The sequence below is a fragment of the Vitis riparia genome, chromosome 10 (assembly GCF_004353265.1).
Source record: "Vitis riparia cultivar Riparia Gloire de Montpellier isolate 1030 chromosome 10, EGFV_Vit.rip_1.0, whole genome shotgun sequence".
Classification (NCBI taxonomy): Eukaryota; Viridiplantae; Streptophyta; class Magnoliopsida; order Vitales; family Vitaceae; genus Vitis; species Vitis riparia.
Window position 1 is genome coordinate 21,739,576 of NC_048440.1, and position 26,538 is coordinate 21,766,113.

Genomic DNA, 26,538 nt, shown 5'->3' on the forward strand with positions numbered 1-26,538 from the left:
ACCATCAATAATAAGAAATTGAATATTATATTAATAAAAAAAAGGTAAGGATTAGAAAAACCTGATTGTAGCTTCTCTCTCTTAAGATAAAATATGCCTTCTTTGTGTCTAGAGTTGATTAGTGGTCTTCCCTTACAATATAATGATTTTGCATAAAGTTGATTGACGTTCTTCCCTTACAATTGAACGATCTATTTATGAAGTGTGTGGAAATTTGATTCCACTAAGTTTACTTGTTGCTTACCAAAATCAATTAAAAAATAGGACAAAAAAATTATCACTACAGAATTTTTGTTATGTCTCAGCGCCAGAACTTTATTAATATATAAAAAGGAATAGAAGAAGAGTGAAATACCTCCTACTCTCCCAAAAACATATCTGTACTTATAACGTTCACGAAAGGAAATAATATTAAAAGTGTAATAAAATTATGTAGTTAAATAGAATCTCTAAAATTAAAATTTAAAACATACATGCATCATAATGGGTCATCAACTAGTACTACACAGAATCTCTAAAATCAACTTTACACGCACTTGTTCTATTACTACTTGGAAATAGAAAAGAAAAGGACAATTCTGGTGATACGTAATTATTCATACATGCATGTGCTCTGAAAAGAGTTCTGAAACGAGATTCTCTTTCTTCTTTCAAACTTCAGGAGGAGCTGCAGTTGGCTGAGGAGAATCGGTCTCGGATTTGGGCTGGGATTTGTTCCCACAAATCCAACAAACAGGTTTACATATAATAAACGTACAACCTATGGGGAGAAGGTAAAGGAGGACTAAAAGGAATATTACAACCATACAGCAAACCAATATGAGGATATCTGAAACAAAGTTTTTCAGAGATTCTGTGCAACGATTCTTTGCAATTAATTTGAGCCATTCACTGCAAGGTACCAGGACTGCTGAACGTAGAGGTGAATATGAGAGAAAGAAAATGGGGACAGGAAGAAATGCAACCACATGCCAAACAACACTTTCCTGATTACGTGTCATGATCAGAACTATAGTGGCTCCAAATGCCACCGCCATCATTGAGACTGAGAGGACCATAAGTTTAATTCCCAGCGTCAGCTTCTTAAAAAGGTATGTCTTGAAGTGTTGTAGTGGAAATGAGGATGTAAGGATGGAGAGAAATATACCCACAGATGTCAAAGCCGAAGTGAGGGAGATCACATCAGCTAAAATGAAGACCACAAAGAAGGGTTTAAAGTGAAGGATTGGAATACCGGTGGTTTGATCAGGACCTCCTGGTACGGTGTAGGCTGCCGCAAAGGCAACAGTGGCTATGAAAACAGAAAGAATGGTGGAATTCTCGGTGGCGCGCATTAGCCAATCCTTGGCTTCTCGATGGAGTGTCTCATTAGAAGCAGCAAATAATTCTTCAGCAGTCTGGTGATCCTTGTTGAGAGGCTTGGTCAAATGCATCTTACAGTTTTGCTTCACTTCCTGCACCCACACATACAATCACAGGTAGCACCGTGATTCTATTGCAATACATATAATCATTTTTGTTGTTTGTAATTCTTCCATCTATCACTGGATTAAATTCAAAGGGTTATTTCATTAAAAGAGCAGTCACATATTCCATAACAGAAAATAGCCTCCATCTTTTAATTTTTTTTGTTGTTTATCTCTGGATTAAATTCAAAGGGATATTTCATTAAAAGAGCAGTCACATAATCGTAACAAAAAATAACCTCCAAATGTGTGGATTATCTTGTGCTTTTTATACAATTACTTCAAATTAAAACAAGATGACTCATGAACGGCTTATGTTTGATTCTCCAAAAATTGGAGGGGAAGGGGGGAAAAACTAGAAGAAAAGAAAAAGTGGGGAACAATAAATTTAAAATAGAAAATTATTTTTGTACATTCCTTCAAACTCATTTTACTTATTTTAATTCTTTTATACAAGACAACAATTTGAAAATTACATACAATTATATTTTAATTTCTTTATTTTTATAAATTAAAATAAATAAAAAATGAGAAGATTATTTTTCTCAATATTATTTTTCTTTCTTTAGTATTTTTTAGAACCAAACATAATATTAACCTTCACTCAACGTCATCTTCATATCATTCATTATCTACTAACTGAAACTTATAGGTTAATTAGCGTTTTTTAATATGGTAAGAGTAGCTAGCTTGGTCTCGAGTTTGAACCTCATTGATGTGTTTATTTTCCCATGCATTTATTAAGCCTCTTGTAAGTCTTAAAAAATCCCTAGTGATAACTAGATGGATCATTCTAAACTATCAAAAAGCTAATTTTCATATATATGATACACAAAAGTAAAGGCCAGAGAAAAATTGATGCATTGTAAAGATGATCTTATTTGTTTTTACTTTTTGAAAGGGTTTCATTTATTTCTACCTAGGACTTATTCTTTGTATTCAGGTTACATTTCTTAACAATTTGGTTTTATTTGATTTTACATCTAAATCTAGTATTTTGTACTTTTATTCAATGATTGAGTTTTTATTAAATACAGTAATGACTCAAATTTGGAATTTAGTACCTAATAAGTACCTTAGCATTTCCCTGATTTAGGTACATATTTTTCATCAATTGCCTAATAACTTTTTTATTTTTATTTTTTTAATTTTGGTAATGAAGACTAACAATCAAATGGCTTACACAAGTGTATGCATGGACACTATTTATGTTCATTGTTTATCATTAATGGGTAAGTGGAGGCGCACCTGAAAGAACAACAACTCTTTTCGTAGTTGGAATGCCGGATTTTGCGTCCATTCATTGGCTTGACTTTTTCTTTTTTGGCCAAACATATGTAGTAAGGAGTTCCCTTCATTATCTGTAGCTGATAATAGACTTCTTGGAAGCATTGTAGACTTTACCAGCAGATCAAAAATTTTATTATGGCGGTAAAGGATTGCTACTTGTAATATGTTCATTCCCTCCTTATTTGTATGTTCAAGCATCTGAGGATGAAAAATAAGTATTTCTTTAACAATCTCTTCAATGTTTGATATTGTTGCCAAAAATAATGGAGTTTCATCGCTCTTCTTGTACTTGTTAGAGTTTTGCCCTTTATTTTCTTGGGAGTTTTGTTCTTCCTTTTTTTGGGACTGTTGTCCATCCTTTGTTTGGGACTCTTGCCCATCCTCTATTTGGGGCAATTTAGAGGATTGTTGTCCATCCTTTGTTTGGGACTCTTGCCCGTCCTCTGTTTGGGCCAATTCAGAGGATTGTTCTTGTATTTCCGACTCCTTCTTAGTCTTACTTGGACCAACTGCTTGAGAATTAATACTAATATGCGATGGAGTTTTCTCTACCAAAAGCCTGATGAGTCTTTGAAGTACTGGAGGGCATCTGCTTTCAATAATGTGAGACACTAGGGATTAATTTGACATAATATTGAAAAGTATTTGACAAAAAAGTGCTTTTATAGGCGTCATGTTTCATAAATCTAAAAAGCAACTATTGAAATATGGAAACTTACAAATAATGAATTTGTAAGTAAACAACTTAATATTGTAGGAAACATACAAATAGCTAGTACTGAGATACTCAATTCACTAAAATATTGAAAATTACCACAAGTAAATAACCTAGTATTAGTAGACACACTGTGATTAATATTAATTATGTCAATAGCTTTCCGTAATACATTTGTAATTTAATCCATTATATTACATAGCTTTGCTGAAAGTTGTGTTTGTATCTAAAGTTAAAACCACCATATATAGATGTCACGTAGCTTTGCTGAAAGTTAGATACCTAGATTATTTAATAATCTCCTATATACTTTATGTAAGTTATGATAATTTAATTTGGAGAACTAAATGTTTTAAAACAAAAAATTAGATATACACTTGGTTAATCTCCAATGTAATTAATATAACTTATAATATATATATTTTTTACTTCTTTCCATAATCACTTAACAAATTTGAATTTCAATATAGATTTATGAGAGTTTTTTTGTGTCATCCACAGAATGGCATCACATTGTTGAAAAAATGTCATTTCTTTGCACATGGTTATTATGATTTACATATTTAAGTCTCATTCCTTTTTGTAAGTTCTATTTCTTCATTTCTTTATTCAATGGTCAAGATTTACTTATGTACATTATTGACTCAAATTCAAAATTTGATATAGTAAATCTAAAACAACAATTCAAGCCTTTTTGAGCCTAGAAGTAGGCTTGGGGTGAGGATTGAGTCTTTTGAGAGCTTTCAAGATGGTTTAAATATATGATAAATCAAGAATCAGTGTACTTTTAAGAAAGAATTCATATACATGGAGAAGCAATTTGCCAAAACCCATTAACAAAGGGTAACATTTTTACAAGTTGTAAAGAGAAGCTGCCCATGTGTGTTTTTCAAAATTTTCCCCCCTTTTTCCTTTAATTAATTAGATGTTCTTTGAATACATGTCCTATTTTATATTTTGGAAAACAACAGATAATAGTAACTCTTATATGAAATGTAATAATTCTTAAAGATTTGCTTTATATGAAATGTAATAATTCTTAAGGATTTGCATTAAAAGGATAATGGTTTCTAAAAACTATTTTAAAAAATTTAGGCATTAAATTTTTTTTTTACTATTTCTTAATTTTAAAGTTTTTAAAAATATAAGGTAAGTTCATGCATTTTGTACAAGAGTCTTCGTGTTTTTGTTCGAAAGTAACTAATGATTTAAATATTAGAAATTACAGAAATATTAGTAGTTGGATTTTAAAATTGAATAAAAAAATATTGATGATTAAAAAATGATCAAAACTCATACAAATATTGAGAAAAACTAAAAAAAAAATTGATAAAACAAACAATTATATACATATTTTAAGTTGTTTTATCGAAGAAAACTATATATGCATGATAAAATTTATAATGTTTAGTAACAATACGAAGAATATGAAATATATATATATATATATATTAAACCCATTCATTATTAAAATGATGATCTATTAACTTTGAACATATTTAAGGTTATCAAAGAAATAATAATATTTATATATTTATCTTCAATTTAAAATCTTACAATTTAATGCAAAAAATATAAAAATAAAAAAAAATACTCATTAAGAAAATTTTTACAATAGTTCATTGTCATATTTTTATATTTTTGATAATAAGTTGATGCAATTTTATACAATTAAAATGAATTAATTTACTAAAATTTTATTTAATATTTAATTTTTGTACGAGGATGGTGAAATATTGAGAAATATTCGCAATTGGTCTCTCTCTTGGTGGAGCAATATTGACCAATATTGACCAATTTTGGACAAGTCAAGATTTTCATTTTTTTTTTCTTGTATCGGGCCCAGTCAATAAATCAATATTTCAACCATATTTCTTAACATTTTAATCTTGGAAGTAATTACTATTTTTGCTTTTGAAAATAAAAAGTGTGAAGTATCCAAATGATACCTTAGAGCTTGCATGTTTGGATATGCTTATTGTATTCTATTATTACAAGTACAAAATAATAATAATTTCTACATAAAATATAATAACTCTTACATAAAATGTACAAACTTAACTTATATCTTTAAAAATCATTTTAAATTTTTTGCAAAATTTAAGGTAGTAAAAATTTTTTAATCAATTTTTGCAAGTTATTATTTTTATAAAGTAAGTTTCAAAGAGTTGTTATATTTTATAGAGGTATTATCATCACTTTCTAATTCTAAAAATAGAAAATAAGGAGTGTGTTCAAACGACATCTTAATGTCCATTTGGATATACTTACTAATTTTTATTTTTAAAAATGAAAAATAATAGTAATTTTTATATAAAATATAAGAATTTGTAGAGGCTTATATTGAAAATATTATAATTTTAAAATTGATTTAAAATTAAGATACTAAAAAAAATTACCACCTCAAATTTAAATTTTTTTAAAATTAATGTTTAAAAATATAAGATAAGTCTACCTTTTGTGTAAGAGTTTCTACTTTTTACTTAATAGTTTTAATTTTTCTTTTTTTTTAGAATAGGAAATATATGTAAACAAAGTCTTAAAATTTAAATTTCTAATTATATTTTAAGTTTCTTATGCAAAAGTTAAAAACACTAACCATCACAAGAAATAAGCAAGGTATATAACAAAACTTTTCATATCTCACCTTCCATCACTTGTCAGGTTGATACAATTGGAGGGATCACTTTTCTTGTTATTATGTTTGCAAATAAACTCTGAAAAAAAAACATCATTTGCAAGATGTTTAGGCCACTATTTGTTAGGAAAAGAAATAATAAACATATGAAACAAAAAGGAAAATAGATAGTACTTAGCAATTATAAGAAATTGAGGTAAAAAACCAATGGTGAATGGACATTAAACAAAAAAAAAAAAAAAAAAAATCAAATTTTACTAAACAAAATCCATTTGACCTAATTCTTATTTTATTCGATAGGAAAATTTGAGGAATAAAACATTTACATCCATTAAAGCCTCTGTTTCACAATATGGAAGTTTTTTACAGATATTAAATTTTATTTGCTCAGTTCCACTCTACTATGTATCAAGCTGACTCTATGGGTTCTATTCTATTTATCAAGAATATATATCAAAGTCATTAAATGGTTCAATTGAGTTGGATTGGCTTGAACACTTGAATGCAAGTCATACATTGTTTTATTTGGTTCACTTCCCTTCAAGTAGGTCTATGTAATCAAGAACATATCATGTTTATATGCACTTTCCAAAAGATAATGTAAACTAAACAAAATAATGAATTGCAATTTATAAGATAGCTCATTAACTTAACTACAAACTAACTTTTTCTAAAAAGAGAGAAAATATAAAAGTATATTTAGCATTCTGAAATTATATTAATGTCCATACCCAATTTCTAAAAAAAATATTGCCTTATAAATGAAAGAGCAAGAGTAATTGAGTAAATGAAGAATAGATGATGACGAGAAAAAAAATTAAATATACTATACTAACTATTGAATGTCTCCCTGATGCCATGTGGCACATCTAGTTGGATCATGAGTTCTTCCATAACTCCTTGTCTCTTTTTCATTCCCTTTCTTTCAAATGCAGTCGGATTGCATGCGAGATATTGAAGAGCGGTCATTGAATCCTGATCCTTTACTTCAATTAAACATTTGTAGTTGTCCGCAATGAAATAGGCCAATTCTATTTCATTTTAATTTTGAAGAGATAATACAAAAAACAAAAATATTATATTAGTAGCCTAATATTGTCTTTGCATTCCAAAACATATTTGAAAGAGAAATATGTATATCAATTGTCTTATTCAATTAATTAAATAAAATCTAAATTATTTAACATTTATGATTTTTTATAAACTCTTCAATTTTTATAAACGAAGAAAAACAAAAAAAAATTACAAATTTAAAGGTGGTACTCAAGAAAAGTTTATTGAGTTTAAACATATTAACTTTTTTTTAAAAAAAAATTCTTTTCTATTTTCTTTTCTTATACTTTCCTCATTTCTAAGATCCACATAATACCATTGAAATGTATATACAAATTACCTAAAACATTTTAATTGAATTTTTTTTTCTAATAACATAAATGTTTTGAACTTTGAAAAAGAAGACATGATATGTCATAAAAGCTTAAACTCCCATTCCGTAAACACATGACTTGCCTTTAAAGCTTAACCGATTAAATAAATTTTTTTTAAAAGATTTAAAGTGGGTTATGATTTATGTTCTCCAATACAATTTTGGGTACCATTTTTAGACCTAGAAAAAAAAGTCCTTTTGTATAAAAAAGGCTCTTTTGTTTCATATTTGTTTTAATTTAAAAGGTTGCTGGAATGAAAAATATTAAGACTTAAAGTAGCAAAAGGTACAATATAATAACTTTGTTAATATTTGTTTAAAAATTAGATAGCTTTTATATAACCTCATTTCAAATTGCTAGCAAATACTAAGTATATGTTTAAATACACTTCTTAGTTTTTATTTACAAAAGCAAAAGTTGGTAATAAACTTTGTATAAAAAGTGGAATTTTAATATAAAAAATTATAGATTTACCTTATATCTTTAAAAATCATTTTAAAAAATTTTAAATTTGAGGTAGTTAAAATATTTTGACCCTTAATTTTATTTTATTTTTATAGGTTTTTCATTTTCTTTTCTAAAACAAAACTATTACATTTCCAATGTAAGTTTCTAAAAAATTCAGGTATTTTCTATAAAAGTGGATACTATTTTTTTATTTTTAAATAAAAAATAGGAAATGCATGAAATGGACAATAATAAACCTATTTTCAAGAGGTTAAAGATATTTCTTAAAAAGTTCTTTTAAGGATCTAAAAGTAGGTCAAATAAGGCTGTAATTAGAACATGGATTGGTATTTTAAATTTTCAGCATTTTGCAGATTATAAACACTATATAAGGCTTTGTTTGGATTGTAAAATATTGAAGAAAAATAAAAAATAAAAAAAATCTAATTTTCTTGTTTGATTTATTTTGAAAATCATCAAGAAAAATTAAATACAATAAAAAATATTTAAATTTTATATAGATGAAAAATAATTTTAGAGAGTGACTCGTAAGAAAAATCTATTATGTTTGAAAATTGGAAAACAAAAAACATTTTTTTTTTTTTTGACAACTAAAAAATAAAAAATAATTTTTTCTTCTTAAAAACAAAAAATATCATACAAGTATTGAGAATTATTAAAAATAAAACACTATAAATAAATGTTATTTTTAAAACATATTTAAAAGCATAGAAAATAAGTTTAAAATATTTTAAGTTTCTAAACTTTTATCCTACAAAATATTAGATATGTGAAATCCAAAAATAATTGAAAGAGAAAACAGAAAAACTAGGATTTCTCATTGTAAACATTCTTCAAAAAAGTATTCAACATCATTAGAATTTAGATAAACCAATAAAAGGAAATTATAAAGATTAACTTACCTTTACTCTTAAAAAGATGGAGAATAATTATAATATAATAACTAAATAAGAAAGAGGAATAGTAAACGAGAGAAACAGTAACTAAATAAAACTAACCAAATAAATAAATAACTCAAAAAAAAACAGTGCTAAATTTCAGAAATGTTTTCAAAAACACTTTCGAAATGGAGCCGGAAAGTCCAATTTTCATATTTGAAAGGGAAAGCATGAGTCCTCAAAGCTGTTAAGAAGCATCATGGTTGAGAAGTCTATTCAAACATGGTAAGAGTTGTGTTTGAGCTTGAATTTGAGAAGCTCTCCCAAGTAGAGATTTAACAGCTTCAAATCAGACTTCAGTTTTATAAGTGATTAAGAAAACTAAATCCGCAGCACTAGAGAAAGAATCGGTGAGATGTAGGATATGGAATTGGATTATAAAAACAACTTGCAGAAGAATGAGAGCAGAATAACCGACCAAAAAACTCAGTGGTGATGGAAATATGAAGAACTGTCGTTTTATCATCCCTCTGCAAATGTTGTTGACCATGTTGTTCCTTTTGTTTCATTTCCTCAGCCAGAAACTCAAACATTTCAGTTTGGCCGTAGCGGGCTGCACAAAAAATAGGCGTCTCTCCTGAGTTGTTACGCGCAATTAGCAAGTCTCGATCTTCCTTCGCATATTTCTTCAACACTTCCTTTGCCACATCTTTCATAGAATCGCAGCAGGCTACTTCGTGGAGTATAGTGTTGCCTCCGTTGTTTTTTATCTTGGAAGGTTGATGGTTGCCTTGTCCAGGCAACGTTCCCAGTACCTCGTTTACCAGATCCTTTTGTTTGAAGCGAATGGCCATATGCAAGAATGTGTTGTTGTAAGGAGCATCAATTACCTGAAATGGGTCTTCAGGAGGCTTATTAGCGCATACTCGGGCCACATACTCGTTTTCTTCCTTCAAAGCTTCGTACAATTCTTCAATGCTTTTCTTTTGTTTGGTACAATTGGTAAACGCCATGAGTGTCTTTGGACAGGGAGAGCAGAGCACAAGGCTTTAGAAGTGAGGGATTTGGTGGGGGTGGTTCCACAATCACTGCAAAGTCCCTTTTATACCATTTGAGGATGCCCATAAGCATGATGATGCCACAGGATTTCCGAAGATGTGGTTGGTGACTAGTCTTAATCCATGCTTTGGACTCACTCAGCTCTACGAGCATTTTTAAAATATTCATAGCCTACCACACTAGTAATTAAAGAACTTCCTGTCATTCTTATTATCCATCCATTTGAGACTAATTAGCAAGGGTAAAATTATAGGCTTTTCCAATTACTATGCATATAATTTGAAGATAATGTAAGAAAAAAAAAAGGTGGAGGAACTTACAACAACAAGATGATGAGATGCTTTGTGCATAATTAAAAACTTATTTATATATATATATGTATGTATAGAAATTCTAAAATTAAATTATGTTTACGGAACTTAAATGTTGTTTCATATGTTTAAAATACAATCATTTTCATAAGTTATGTCTCTTTCTTGCGCTGTTTTTTTTTTTTTTTTTTTGCATAAATAATATATAATTGTCAATATATTAATTTAATAGTTTACAAAAAAAAATGGTTATAATAAACAACCTTAATATTTAAGTAATAATTAAATATTGAAATTCATATAAATAATTTAATTTAAAATTATTTAAATGATTAAATATTAAATATTTAATTTTACCATACACTTAGAAATTCCAAGAGATAAAAGACATCAATTTCACCGAATTCCAAGAACCTCTCTCCACATTTTGCCGATAAAGATGCTTGAAAGGAGTAAAAAAACATTTTCCCTAGATTGCGAAAAAATGATGATAACGGATGGCCATAGAAAATAAAAATAAAAAATTTTTTAAAGGGAAAAATAATTTTCATGTTTTTTAGAAATAGTCATAAAACATCAATAAATAACTACTCAAACTTGAGAAACAATTTATTTTAAAAAATGACTATTCTTTAATCAATCTAACAGCTAAAATCTAAGTCATTGAATTAAGATACAAATAATGGGATCAACTTATAAAAGAATAGGACTAGATACAAACAATAGCATTGAAATACAAAAGAATGAAACCAATATATAGAACAATAAAACATAAAAATAATAATGAAACATAAAATGCCCATATAATGCAATTTGATTGATTGTACTTTTCAGTATATACTTATTAGATAACGTAGCAAAACCTAGATATAAAGTATGAATATTAAAATTTTAATTAAAAACATAAATCATATTTTAATAATAAATAAAAATAATATCAATAATGTTTTATTTAAAGGATTTATAAATTTAAATATAGAAAATATAGATTTTTATGATTGAAATTTAGTTGTTAAAATAAAAAATTTTGAATTTGATAATTAGAAATATAATTATTAACTCTCATTTAATATTAGTTTAGAAAAAAATGAAGTATTTAAGATCGATCAAATATGATCTTCCAAATCTCCTTAATATTAATATGAATAAGTTATAATATTTTTGAAGATCATAAAATTAATCCAAATATTATGCTTTCAATTCCTATGAATACATAACATTGCAAAACATAATTCAAAAGCTAACTAATATGGTAGAAGTAAAAACAAAGTTCTCATATTTGAATTTATTCAAATCTTCAAAATATACTTTAAATTGTTAATTAATTCAAAGGATTTTAAATTTCTTTAAATTAAGTTACTTCAAATTAGCAAAATTTTGAAGAAATTGTAAAACACTCAAATCTATAAGCCATTCCAAACACTCAAAGCACAAGTTACAATAGAGTCCAAATTAAATTAAGACCAAAATTACGTGTAAAGTTCTAATCACAACAAGACCTAACTCAAGTAATAGCTTACTCTCTCCTATGTAAGATATCATTTGTTTTAAACCCAATGGACTCTCATATCTTTAAAACATGTTAGCACAAGTATAAATATCCTACTGCATATATAATTTCAAGAATTTCTTCTTTTATCTAACGTGACATATTACATTCATCTCTTATATAAACACAATATCTTCATTATGTCTCATAGGATTGCAAAACCATTTAGACAAGCAAACATCCTTAGTAGGGTCAGACGAATATAGTCTTACACTCAAGTTAAAGATCAACTTTAATACTATTTATAGTGATCTATTCTCTTTCTTTCTCTCCATCTCTCGTATAGATATTAGCACTTTGAGCCTAAGGAACCCTCATGACTTTAGTTAGATCATTATTACTACTCACTATATAGACTACAAAACCTTGACAACCCTTTCTAAGTAAGCAACTAGCTTGCAAAGCCAAAATCATATGCAAAGGTTTATCCACGTACATTCCTTCAAAACTCAACTCAGACTAACCAAGAATTTGGAAGCTCACCTTTCTTTGATAACAATCAACAAAGTGTTAAGATTGAAGTCATCCCACATCAATTAAGAGACAAAAAAGGGAGTAGCTTCCTTGTACTATAAAGGGAGACCTTCATCCCCTATACTATTCATCCCAAGAAAAGGCTTTCATTATTTTGTAAACTTTTATATTCTTTCCTCCTAATTGAGACAAAGGTTGTAATTTTGTCTTCATACTAATATTTTTTTTTCGGTTTTACCTCATGGAGGTTTTCCTCATAATTATAAGGGTTTTACCACGTAAGTACTTTTTTGTCAATTGTTTTATTTATTATTATTACTCTATTCTCCTTTTACTATTTTATTTTCAAATTATTGTTATGAGTGTCATTTTATAACCAAAGGCATGATAGATAGCTAACTAATCTATTCCTAGAATCATATGAAAATCTTGAAGGTGAAGGAGTATTAAGTCAATTAACATCTTCCTATATTCAATCGTCACAAGGATAGCCTAAAGGCAAATATTCTTTTGGGTACATTAGTTAGGGAAAAAAGTTTCTAATATAATAAATGTAGTATGTACATAATTTGAGATGGTTTAAGAAAAATAAGGGGGTTGAACTTATAACTATAAGATTATGAGGTGCTTTATAGCACAGATAAAAACTTGTTTATATTATAAAATAGAAAAATAAAAAAGTTTACAGAAATTCTAAAATCAAATTATATTTAAGAGACCTTAAATGTTGTTTTATGTTATTAAAATACAATAATATTTAAGTAGTAATTAAATATTGAAATTTATATAAACAATTCAAGTATATTAGTTTAAAATTATTTAAATCATTAAACATTAAATATCTTGTTTTACCATATGCTCATTAACTTTCAACCTATTTCTCTCTCTCTTCTTTTCATTCTAAAACAATATAAAAATTAATGGATAAGGCTGAAGTTGGAAGAGAAAGAGATTGTAGACATCAATTTCAAGGATTTCCAATAACCTCTCTCCACATTTTGCTGAGCAAGATGCTTGACAAGGAGTGAGAAAACCTTTTCCCCCAAATTGTGGATGAATGATACAGATGACCATAGAAAAAATCTTGACCACATAAAAAGAAAAAATAAAATCCCCATATCCACACACAAAAATAAAATCGGCAAAAATCTTGACCACATAAAAAGAAAAAGTAAAATCCCCTTATCCACCCCTTGTACACACACAAAAATAAAATCCTCTTATCCACACACACGCCCGCAAACGCACACCCACACACATAAATAAAATCCCCTTATCCATACACACACATAAAAAATAAAAAAAAATTAAATCCCCAATCTTGACCACGTATATCCCACTGCAAGTTTTTCAAATAGGACAAAATACCATTCGAGTTATCAAATTCTAATAATAGGAATAATCACACACACACACTCTCATACACAAAATAAAATAAAATAAAATAAAATCCACAATCTTGACCACATATGTCCCATTACGAGCTTTTTAAGTTGGACAAAATAAAGTTCTTTATCAAACTCTAATATTAGGAATATTCATAAAAATATGTAAAGATAAGAACCCAAACTTGAAATACAAATTATTTTAAAAAAATTACTAAACTCTTCAACCATTTCAACGTATAAAATTTTGTTGGATTTAAAATCTATTTATTTAGTGGAAAAAAAGTAGTTATGTTCAAAGAAGAAATCGGTAGAATAATTTTAAATCAATTTTAGTTAATAAATTTTTAGTATTAATTGGATTGGTTTTTTAATTTTAAATTATTTGTATAAATTGCTAAAATTGTTAACAAATCAAAATGCATTAAGTTTAACACTATTTGGAGTTTGTTGTCTAGTAAAAAAAAAATTCAAGAGAATAAAGATTATCTTTGTTTTTTATAGTTTAATTCTTTTATTTCTTAAAAGTTTTCTTGTTTTAATTTTATTCTTAGGAAATAATCCAAAACAACTTCATTTTTTGAAAATTGCCTTCCTTTTATTTTGTTAAGAAAAAAAATATTTTTTTGAGACTCCCGACCTAACAAGAAGCCCATGCATTTTGAAGAACAGTGTTTTGTTTTTAAAGTAAAAAATTTGTTTTGAAATGATATGCTCAGACAAATTCTCACTTAAAATACTTTTTAAATAAAATGCAAATCAATCAATTGTCAATTAGTTGTATGTCAATTAGCTTCTCATCTTTGACTTATTTAGAAAAATAAAAGGTAATCAATCTAGAGGCCAAATGATATTGCATTGCTCATCCAAACATTCAGGACCACTTTTTCATTCATTCATCACAATAGCCTAATGTAAGTTTTCTGCCTAGATTACTACCCTATAACTAGAATTTGATATAGGTGTTGTTCATTCTGATGACTAATCAGGAGACATTATTTCTTGTCAACTTGTGTTTGTATTGCCCTGCATTCGTTTCTCTAGCCATCTTTTCTATAGTGTCCCCTCTTTCTAGTGAGTTTTCCTTGATTCCGTTTCTTGTTTCATTTCCAACCTTAAAAGAGTTAGTTATAATATGCATGCTGAATCTCTTTTCTTCTGATTAAAGATGATGAATATGGCAAAATATTCTTAAGTTTCATTCTCAACATAAAGTTGTGGAGAATATGATTAATTTCCATACTAATATCCAAACAACTTATAACGTCAATCAACTACAGTGCTAAAAAAACTATACCTTATTTTTTAATAAAGTATTGATTTAATAATTCTCACTCTAGGGACCCTCAAAATTATTAATATAACATGGCTAGTTACATGAAATCTCTTAGGAGAATTAATGATTAGTCTTTGAATTAAACAATACATATCTATTTGGTTATTAGTCATGTCATTTGGTCAAATGTTGCCTAGATGATACTAATTGCATGTGATTAAAAGTCCGTTTAATAGTGATTATTATAAAAATATGTCTCTAATTTTTATAACACTTAAAAAATTTTATTTTTTAAATATTAAAAATATTTTTTAAAATTATTACCAAACATATTTTAACTTTAATTTTTATATATATAATTAAAAAGGAGAAGACTTTATTTGACTTTGTTTTCGTAGCTTCCAACTTCTAAGCTTGAAGACTTTTACCATAAAAAGGTAAGAAGGAAATCCTAAAATAAATTTGAAAGAAAATATGATGAAAAAAAGTAAAAAAGAAAAAAATTTAAAATAAAAAAAAAATTTAAGATCAATAAATAATTTTTTGTCACTCGAATAGCATGGGATGCACCTCAATTTGTCATTCAAACGTCAAGTAGAGGGCCTCACACTTGATTTTTTTTTTTTTTTTTTTTTCATTTTTTAACCGTGAAATGGTGGACCCCATTGCTGCTTTTCAATTTAAATGTTAAACAATGGTGGACCCCAATGCTTTTTACTCCTATTAAAGGTCAAATTGCAGCCCCAACCCTTCATCAAAGATAAGGCAACAAAACTTTAAACTCTTATATATATATATATATATATATATATATATATATATATATATATATATATATGCGCTTCACATGTATTAAATATAAATCATTAAGCTTAAGTATCTTCCTATCATATAAGTTATCTATCATAGATATCTATAAATTATTTGTAACAAGTATATAAACCACAACATAATAATAAAAATTAATAATATAAAAAATTATTTGACTTTTTATTTATAATATCCTTTTAATAATGAAATATTATAAGTCATTTAATGAAATAAAAAAATTTCATATATTCGCATATTATCCTTATCATGATTAATATAGTAATATTAAAAATAAAATGATAAAATATTTTAAAATTTTAATTATTTATCATTTATATATTCTTTCACTTATTATAATTACTTTTAAATTTTAACACTATATAAATTACATATTTATGATATCCATTATTTGATTATGTTTTAACTAATGGTTTGACTATTCAATTATGAATTAGCATCTTTTCTAGTTCAACTATCCATTCACTTTTAAAAACGTAGCATGGGCTACCAATAGCTATTTGTTTTCGAAGAGGGACAAAAAATTAAAGTTCTATCAATATATTTTTAAAATGGTGCATACGCGTGTCAACCAAAATAGATGTTGCATGGCTTACCAAACGACGATTTGTCTTTGGAGAGGGACAAAAATTAAAATGGTGCATACATGTGTCAAGCAAAATAAATGTTCATCGCTTACCAAACATCGTTTTGTCTTTGAAAAGGGACAAGAAATTAATGCTCCACCAATACATTTTTAAAATGGTGGATACACATATCAACCAAAATAAATGTTCATGGCTTACCAAACAAAGATTTGTCTTTGGAGAGGGACAAAAAATTAATACCCCATCAACGATTTTTTAAAATAGTCCATACACGTGTCAAGCAAAGTAAATGTTGATGGCTTACCAAATATCGATTTGTCTTTGGAAAGGGACAAGAAATTAATGCTCCATTGATACATTTTTAAAATGGTGCAAGCACATGTCAAGCAAAATAAATATTCATGGCCCACCAAAGAATTCCTTGTCCATGATTCTCACTTTCTATCCTTCCAAGACTAATTAGCAAAGGTGAAATTATAGGCTTCTTTACCTACAATGATAAGATAATGAGATGCTTTGTAGCTTAAATAAAACCTTTTTATGTTATAAAAATAGAAAATAAAAAAATTATGTAGAAATTCTAAAATTGAACTACATCAAGAAATCTTAAAATCATGTTTGATTTTCAAAAACCAAATTATTTTTATATATTATTTTTAAATTCATTTTATTTATTTTAACTTTATGATATAAAGGCTAAATAATTTAAAAACACATTTATTTGTAATTCATTTTAATTATCTTTTATATTTTTTTACATTTTCTATGGTACAATCAAACACGAAAAAATTATTTTCCATAAATATTTTGAGAAACAAACACAACCTAAATGTTGTTTCACATATTTAAAATATAACACCGTAATAATTAAAAATATATATACCTTCAAAATCTATTTGCTTACAAATTTAAATTGTTATCCTCCAATGTATAAGATGTGGCTTATTACCTAACAACTCAAATTTGTAAGCAAAAAAAAATTTAAAATACCAACAATTGGTTGATGAAATTTAAGAAGTTCATTATTAATTTCTTTGGCCTAAGAATAATGTAAAAGTTTGAGATGAGGATTTTCCTGGAGATCGCATGGGGTGAAACCCATGGTGATGTGGTCGCCAATGGATAAAAGGAAAATGAGGAACAAATAGAATTTAGTACTTCATTCAAGGGCAAAAATTGAACTCAAGAATCAAGAAGCGTCCCAAAATGATAACATGTTTTAAAAGCCATAAATGGGAAAGAGAGAAAACTAGAATGAATGAAATTAAATTTTTTGTTATTTTCAATAGAAGGTGTTGTAAAATAATTTTATATTATAACTTAAAGTTAATATATATTTTTTTGGGGGGGTTATTCCTCTCTCTTCTATTATTTATATTTTACAACTTATTATTTAATATCAATTAGAATAAATTCAATTAATTGTCTAGAAATTATGATTTTGATTTGAATTTCAACTTCTAGCTATAACGAAAATAGAAAGTTAATTTAAATGAGTCTTTATTTTATTTTCTTTACTTTTTTAGGGTTTTTCTTTTTCAATTTTACATGTTTTTATTTTTTTTAAAGAAATAAATAAAAACAACTTCTCTCTCTTTTTTTTTTTTTTTTTTTGAATTTGTCTTTCTTTTATTTTGTTTTGAAAAATTATTTTTTGTTACTAACGACCAAACAAGCCCATGGTATGACAAACTCACTTTTCTAAAAATACTTTTTAAATAAATTGCAACTCGATTTATTTGGGTTGAGCCCTTGCTTGGTTCAATTTGGTTAAGGTCTTTGCTTAATGGACTTAACATAAAATAATTTTCTAACTTGAACCAATGCAATCGAATCTAATCCGCTCATAAGTACATCAATTTTATTTGATTTAGGTTGATATATCCAAATTACTGGCTAATATTTTTTTAAAGTTGCCTTTTTTTTTTTTCAAAATTAATATGAAATAAATTAATAAATATTTTTTAAAAGATTTATAATTTAGGGCACACAAAGTTACATTTATTAATTTACTAGGCTGAAAAAAAGTATGGGCCATTGATGAAACAATATTTTGAATTGGGTTTACAAATTTACAAAGTCTAATACTTGAAAGGTTTGAAAGAAAATTGGATATTGAAAGATGCATATTAATTAGTTCTACATGAATGGAGATGAGAATCCAGGCACAATTAGTTTTATCCGTCCATTGACTTGGTCCAACTGTCAATTAGTTTATCCTTTTTGGCTTATTCAGAAAAGCAAAGGTAATCAAATAAGTGACCATTAACCAAGCACTGTACCAGAGGAATGAGAGCCATAAAAAGCAATGTAGTGGCCAAATGATTTTGCATTGCACATGCAAACATGCAGGGAACAATTGGTAGAACAAATTACTAGTAAATTTCTATTTTAGTTTAGTGCAATTTCTTTTTTTTAAAAAAAAATATATTTATTTATGTACAAAGAACAAATCAGTGGAATCATTTTAAATCAATTTATTTTCAATTTTGAGTTCTAAACTTCTTGCAAATATTATTAAAAAAATGAAATGCGTTAAGTCCAACACCATTTGGAGTTTGTTTGTCTAATAAAAAAACTCAGAAAGATAAAGATGATAAATTAAAAAAAGTACGTTCAATTTTGAGAGAGGTCATATGTGAAAAGGTGGTCCAAATAGCAAATAGAATAATAAAGTAAGGATTAAAATTTCGGTTTTTATCGGTGAAATATTGTTGATATATCGAATATTGATGGTACTTGACACAATATTGGACACCAATTATTGATCGGTGAGATGGGAATTTTGAAAAAATTTCGATCATATCGACAATATATCGGCTTGGAGAAAAAATATTGGCGAAAAAATTTAGTGTGAGGCAACGTGTGGAGCAGTGGGCATGAGCTGAAAAATATCAGCAAAAAATAGTCGATTTTTTTTTTTTTTTTAAATTGGTGATTTTTTGCCTTTTTTTTTTATTTTGTTATTTTTTATGATCCAATGGCCCAAATTTCACCGGTGTTTTTATATCATTTTATTTTATATTACCTTTTTATTTTTAACTAATTTTCATATTTATCTCATTAATCATATTTTTAAAAATTATTATCACTTCACTTTTTTTTATATATATATTTACCCTTTCAGCTTTATTTAATTTTAAATATTTTTATTTTAAAATATTAAAAATAAAATTTTACCCAAAAAATTGCTACAATAGAAAAAATTAAGAAGTTCTAATATTTTATAAATTAAAATTAATTTGATAAGATAAATTATTAATAATTTTAATTATTTAAATAAATTAATATTAATAGAAAAAATTGTTACCACATATTTTTAATAAAATTTTAGAAATTAAATCTCAAATAAAATATTTTATGTAAATTAATTTAATTTTTCATTTAAACTGTAATAAAACATGTTTTAATAAAAGTATTATTTTAAAATTTTTAAATAAATATTGTCTTCAACAAAATGAACTCTCTTTATCTAACAATATAATGGAACCACATCGATTTTTATTTTGGTACTAAGGACTATTGCAATGTCATATATATTATATTTATGTATAAATTGTTCTTATTTAATAAAATCAAATATTTCTTAACTCAATTCTAACTTTCTAAGTGTACACTTCCAAAATTCATATTTATTATTTTTAAAATTTAAGTATCAAATCTACCGATATATCTATGTTTACCGATATTTTTCTTCTTGACTATATATATATATGTCAATTACACTTACAAAATAATTTTAAAATATATATTTTTGCTTATTTTATAATTGTTTGGAGTTTTTCCAAGCATTCCTATGAATTTTGAATAATTTTTCGTTCCACCGATATTTTTATAAAAATATTCATTGATATTTCTTCAATATTTTCACAAAATCGAAGTACCGATATATTTGTAATTATTGATATTTTCATCCTTGAAATAAAGAGAATTCTATTCACCTATTTTATTTGCTTTTCAAGATTTTTTTTTTTCCCCCACAATGTTCTTGTTGTTATTATATTATAAGGAAATAATTGAAAACAACTTCTTACTTTTTAAGAATTGTCCTTTTATTTTATTATGAAAAATTATTTTTGAGACTAACAACCTAACAAGCTTATGCATGTGTTTTACTTTTAAAATGAAAGAAAATGTTTTAAAGTCGCATGTTCAACCACCCCTCACTTTTTTTAAAGTACTTTTCAAATTAATAAAATGCAAATCAATTAGTTGTAAATTAGTTACATGTCGATTAGCTTAGCTTATCTTTTTTGGCTTATTCAGAAAAGCAAAGACAATGATGCAAGTGATCATTATCCAAGTATAGTATTTGGAATGACAACCACAAAACGGTTATCCAAAAGCAATCCTGTGACCGAATCATATTTCATTGCTTAACCAAAAAGTGGCCACAATAATTATAGAATTAATCTCTAACTTTCTTTACTCATTAACTTACCTTTCATAGAAAATATAACAAATATTGCTTGTCCCCTGATGAGTATTGATATCGGATATCAGATTTTTTTAGATGGCCATTACTCTTCTGAAAGTGAACTAGAAAGTGTCTTTTAGTCATTGTAACTCTAATAATATCAATAATGCATGGAAAGAGTAATCTTCTCTATTGTGATCATTCGATTAGCAGGCTTAGGATAAGATGATTATCAATGAAGCACTCATTAGCCATCGGATTATAGTCTTAGAGTTATAGGTGAATCCTAATTTTTGATGAGATCAAAATATCATCCATTAATCATCCTATATGTAGGATATTAGTTGAAGATAGATTAAGATAATAAAAAATTTGAGATATTTCATAATGCCTAGAACAATCCAAATCCCTTGCAGTAGAGTAAGCACACCAAATGTCGTAATGGGTAGGATCCATGCTGGTTACATTTAAGATTCAAAGTGAAGCCTAAAATTCAAAATTTGAAGTGGTTAACATTCAAATTTGAAAACCAATTATGATAAAATTTAATTTAATTCAAATTCAAATTTAAATTTTTATCAATTCTAGTATCTTATTAATTGCAATATTTATTCGAAAGTTCACAAGAATTTGATATTGAAATATGCATATTAATTAGTTCTACATGAATGGAGATAAGAATGCAAGCACAATTAATTTTAACCATCCATTGATGGTTCATATATTCATGCTTGGTCCAACAGTCAATTAGCTACTTGCTAATTAGCTTATTCTTTTTGGCTTATTTAGAAAAACAAAGCTAATCAAACAAGTGACCATTATCTAAGTAAATTCTAGAGGAATGATAGCCATAAAGTGGCTATCCAAAAGCAATCTAGTGGCTAAATGATATTGCATTGCTCATCCAAACACTCAAGGGGACCACTTGGTAGAAATGATATTGCATTGCTCATCCAAACATTCAGGACCACTTCGTGGTAGAGTTAGTTTTTTTTTTTTTTTTCATTCATGATATTTCCTCGATTTCGTCTTCTATAATTATGGAATGTGTGACCGTAACATTCTTCACTCATAAATGTACTTTTCATAGAAAATATAACAAATATTGATATCAGAAATCAAATTTGTGAGACGACTATCACTCTTTCTTCGAGTGAACTAATGTCTTTAATCATCGTAAATTTAATATTAATATGAATTAAGTTATAATATTTTTGAGGATCATAAAATTTTTCAAATATTATGCTTTCAATTCCTATAGGTACTGAACATTACAAAACATAATTCAAGAGTTAAATGGTTGAAGTTAAAATAGAGCTCTTTTAAAGGAGATTCCTGTTTATTCGAAACTTTACTTCAAAGGATTTTTAATTTTTTTTATAAGTTTCTTCTAATTGTCAAAATTTTGAAAACTTTAAAATGGAAATCGCAAAAGACTTAGATCTAGAGTCAAGCCACTCCAACACTTAAATTAAGCACAAGTTTCGCTAAACTCTAAGTTAAATTGTAACTGAAATTATGTAAAGTTTAAGTTATACAAAGGCCCAACTCAAGTAATGACTTACTCCCTCTCATGTAAATATTATATGCTTTTAACCTAATAGGTCTTTATGTTTTTAAAACAAGTTAACACAAGTATAAGACACCTAGTAGTTAAACAGTTTTAGGAATTTCTTCCCTTAACCAATATAACATATTACATTCATGACCTTTCATGCAAATACAATATCTTCATTATGTCCCATGAGATTGTGAGGTCACTTAAACAAACAAACATCCCTTGTGAGTTCAAACAAGCAAAGTCTTATATTGAGATTGAGGATTGACTATATACCATCTGTAGCGACTTACTCTCTCTTGTGTAGATATTGTTTCCTTTGAAGCTAATGGGCCTTCATAACTTTAGTTCAATGTAGTAACTCACCAAATGTACTGTAAAACCTTGACAACGCTTTTTGAGTAAGCAACTAGCTTGCAAGTCTAAGATTATATGCAAAGGTTTATCCATGTGCATTCCCTCAAAACTTAACTTATGCTAAGTAAGAATTCAAAAGATCACCCTTTTCCTAAAACTATCAATAAAGGCATTATAGGAAATTAATTAATCCATTCCTAAAATCACATCAAAATCCTAAAAATCGAGAAGTGCTAAGTTAATTGACATCTCCCTATATCCAATCATCATAAGGATAACCTTTAAGCGTTCTCTTAAGCACATTAGATAAGAAAAGAATTTTTTAATAGTACTATAATATAGTGAGCTCTTCTTAGCGGTCTAAATGTATTTTAAAGAGGTAAAGACCCATTATATGTAGAGTAGACAATATTTACATAACAAGGAGTGAGTCATGACAAATAATATCATAGTTGATCCCCGATCCAGTATAGGACTCTATCTATCTAACCCTAATTTCAAAGGATGTTTGTTATGTGAGTGACTATAATCTAGTGGGACACAATAAAAACAGTGTGCTTGCAAGAGAGAATGAATATGCCCTTAAAACTTAAACTTCCATTGTACAAACACATGATATGCTTTTAAATCTTAACCGATTAAATATAAAAATTTTAAAAGATTTGAAGTGAGCTATGATTTATGTTATCCAATACATTGTCGGGTTCCATTTTTATATCTAAAAAGGAATTTTTGAATAATAAAAGCTATTTTTGTTTTATATTTGTTTTAATTTTAAGAAGTTGTTTCAATACAAAATATTAAGACTTAAACATAACAAAAGCTACAACATATGAAACCTTATTTTTTGAGACTAACAATATAACAAGCCCATCCATGTGTTTTGCTTTTAAAATAAAAATAAAAAACATTTTTAAATCACATGCTCAAACAAACTCTCACTTTTCTTAAAATACGTTTCAAATAAAATGCAAATCAATTAGTTATAAATTAGTTGTATGTCAATTAGCTTCTCCTTTTTGACTTATTCAGAAAAGCAAAGATAATGATACAAGTGATCATCATCCAAGTAAAGTATTAGTGGAATGACAACCACAAAGTGGCTATCCAAAAGCAATCTTGTGACCAAATCATATTGCATTGCTCATCCAAAAGGTCAGGGCCACTATAATCATGGAATTAATCTCTAACTTCCTTTACCCATAAACGTACCTTTCATAGAAAATATAACAAATATTGCTTATCCCAATGACGAATATTGATATCGGATATCAGATTTTTTATATGGCCATCACTTTTTTGTAAGTGAACAAGAAAGTGTCTTTTAGTCATTGTAATTATAATAATATCAATAATGCATGGAAGAGTAATCTTCCCTACTGTGATCATTAGATTTGTAGGCTTATTATTATAAGACGATTATCAATGAAGCGATCATCAGCTATCGGATTATGATCGTAGAGTTATAGGCGGATCCTGATTTATGATGAAATTGAAATATCATCTAATATGCAGCAACTTAAATGGCTCCATTAATCATCCAATAGGTAGAACATTAATTGCAGACAGATTATAATGGAAATTGAGGAGATGTTCATAATGTGTAGAACAATCCAGGCCCCTTGTAGTAGAGTAATTGAACAGCACACTAGACAGTGATCGGCTACAAGACCCGTGATGCAATGGGGAACCTTATACATGGAAAATAGCTGGGCTCCCAAAATCATGAACCACATGCACCCGAAACTAAAGTTCGAAATTTCTGGTCAACTAAACATGGAGAGGCCACAAATTAAATGTCCGCACCAAAAAATATGGTGGATTCGTTTTTAAGGGACTACTTAGGGGTTGAAGGCGAGGATAGAGGCCGACTGGGCTGGACAATATGGAACTTATTACTCAGCTGGAGGCAAAGAATCCGACTCTGGCGACAACTGAGGCGTAGACGCTGCTCAATGGGAAATGGATTCTAGACTGAGGTTACAGAATGATTGATCATCTTGTTTTATGTTGTAATCTTTTAGAGGTCTCAATATGGTTCAAAGATATTGTGTGTTTTCGTCTACTTTTTCTTTGTATAAACCAAATTGTACATCGTGTGTAGCCCTTTTTTTTTCTTCTGTGCAGCAAAATCTCTATCTTACGTGAACAACATTGACAATCAAAGTTATACATTTTTTTGGTAATGATGGAAAGTTCATCCGATAGTATCATCAAAATAGCCTAATTATGTAAGTTTTATCCCTAGATTACCCTATGGCTAGAATTTGATACAGATGTTGTTCAGTCTGATGACTACTCAAGAGACATCATTCCTTGTCAACTTGTGTTTGTATTGCCCTGCATTCGTTTCTCCAGCCATCTTTTCTATCATGTCCCCTATTTCTTGTGATTTTTCCTTGATCCATTTCTTGTTTCATTTCCAATTTCAAAGGAACTATAATTTGCACGTTTCTCTTTTCTTCTAATTGGAGAAGGCGAATATGGGATATTCTTAAGTTTCATTTTCAACAGCAGGTACACATCTTTTGTTGGTTAGTTCATTCCCATTGCTCTCAAGGGCTACACTACCACTGGCAAAGGTTCATGCCAGCCTAACAAAAACCACACAAGATTGCCACCAAGAAAGACCCACAACTCACACAAGGTTTACGGGGTTTGAATCCCCAACTTGTATTTAGCGACTCTCTATATAAAAATACAAAGGTAGCATAGCTCTTAGCAAGATTCTCAGAGTCTCTTGTGTGAGTTCATTGCTCTCTCTATCACTATATTTTTCAGAAGTCACTCCAACCCTCCTTTTGTAAGCTATGGCATCAATCACTCCCTATGTGACAAGGAATAAGCAATCCTAGTTCTATTCCAATTTCAATTAATATCATAGTTGGAATTCCTATTCAAACTCAAATTACAATCAGAATTGAATCTAAGTCTATGCTTTTCAAATGTCTCCGGCCCATTCCTCATCACTACTCATGTTACTGCCACATGTCTTGATCCATATTTTACCCCACAAAGTACCAGCCTATGGTGCAACATGTCTTCTCGGGCTTGAGCTAATGCCAATACGTCTTCTCTTGTGTTCTGTGTCAAGTCAACCCGCTCATGTGCTTGAATTGGTTCATGCATCTAATCAGACTGTTGTAGTATCTCTAGACAGCCTGCTACATGCGTCTCTATGCGGCCCGTGTGTGTGCAAAGCCCTCTCTTGGCTTGCACGTTTAGCAACTTCCCTTGGCTCATGGCCCATGTTGCTCCTTGAGTGTGTTGGTTGTACTCGTATACATTTCCACATCTGGATCAAGTCTAAGTCGAGACATACAACTTATGGTTATTTCGTGCCGACACTTGTGTTATCATGCCCACGAGTTGCACTATAGCATCATTGAGTCATCTCATTATGCCCTAGCATATCGGAGTGTTACTTCCCTTGTCTTCAACCATTGGTCAACCTTGCAAGGTCTTACCTTGCATTGCAAGTCACAAGAGTCAATCATGCCAACTGTAGGTCATGCACCTTCTTGTCATGCATGAGTCTTATTGCTGCAAAGATACCATGCCATGTCCAAGTCCTTTTTTGGTGCAGCAATGAACCATGGCATTACGCCTATAACCCCTCATCTCAATGCACAAGGCATTGTGCTCTTGTGCTAAGCATCAGCCACCACATAAAATTGAGGACTTTGCCCTCAATCTGAAATTTCAATGATCCGCTTAGGAAGGGGAGAGATTGAAACAACCTTGCTTGTTTCCTCTCCTTAGTATTTATCTAGCTGGTATACCAAGCAAAGCCTCCTATCTACTCGGACTTCCTTTCCTAGCTGTAGCCAATAAAAGGATTTAACCAGTACTGCC

The 26,538-nt window shown here is 28.2% G+C and overlaps 1 protein-coding gene across 1 annotated transcript; it reads right to left on the reverse strand.

The window, feature by feature from the left end:
• Positions 1 to 413: 413 nt before the first annotated feature.
• LOC117923373 lies at positions 414 to 10,023 on the reverse strand. The gene is made up of 5 exons (XM_034841630.1): positions 9,361 to 10,023; positions 6,946 to 7,140; positions 6,119 to 6,188; positions 2,715 to 3,345; positions 414 to 1,454 (listed from the first exon to the last, which is right to left on the reverse strand). The coding sequence occupies exons 1-5, from the start codon at positions 9,893 to 9,895 to the stop codon at positions 651 to 653; spliced, it is 2,235 nt and encodes a 744-aa protein (XP_034697521.1). The 5' UTR covers positions 9,896 to 10,023; the 3' UTR covers positions 414 to 650.
• Between the last annotated feature and the right edge of the window lie 16,515 nt (positions 10,024 to 26,538).

Bases quoted from the DNA above. Each gene is read 5' to 3' on its own strand.
- LOC117923373 (XM_034841630.1), bottom strand. From the start codon at position 9,895: ATGGCGTTTACCAATTGTACCAAACAAAAGAAAAGCATTGAAGAATTG. The intron at 6,189-6,945 runs GTTAGTATAGTA...TTTTTTTTTCAG, and splicing joins CATCAGGGAGACATTCAATA to AGTTTATTTGCAAACATAAT. The intron at 3,346-6,118 runs GTGAGATATGAA...TATTGAAAGCAG, and splicing joins AACCTGACAAGTGATGGAAG to ATGCCCTCCAGTACTTCAAA.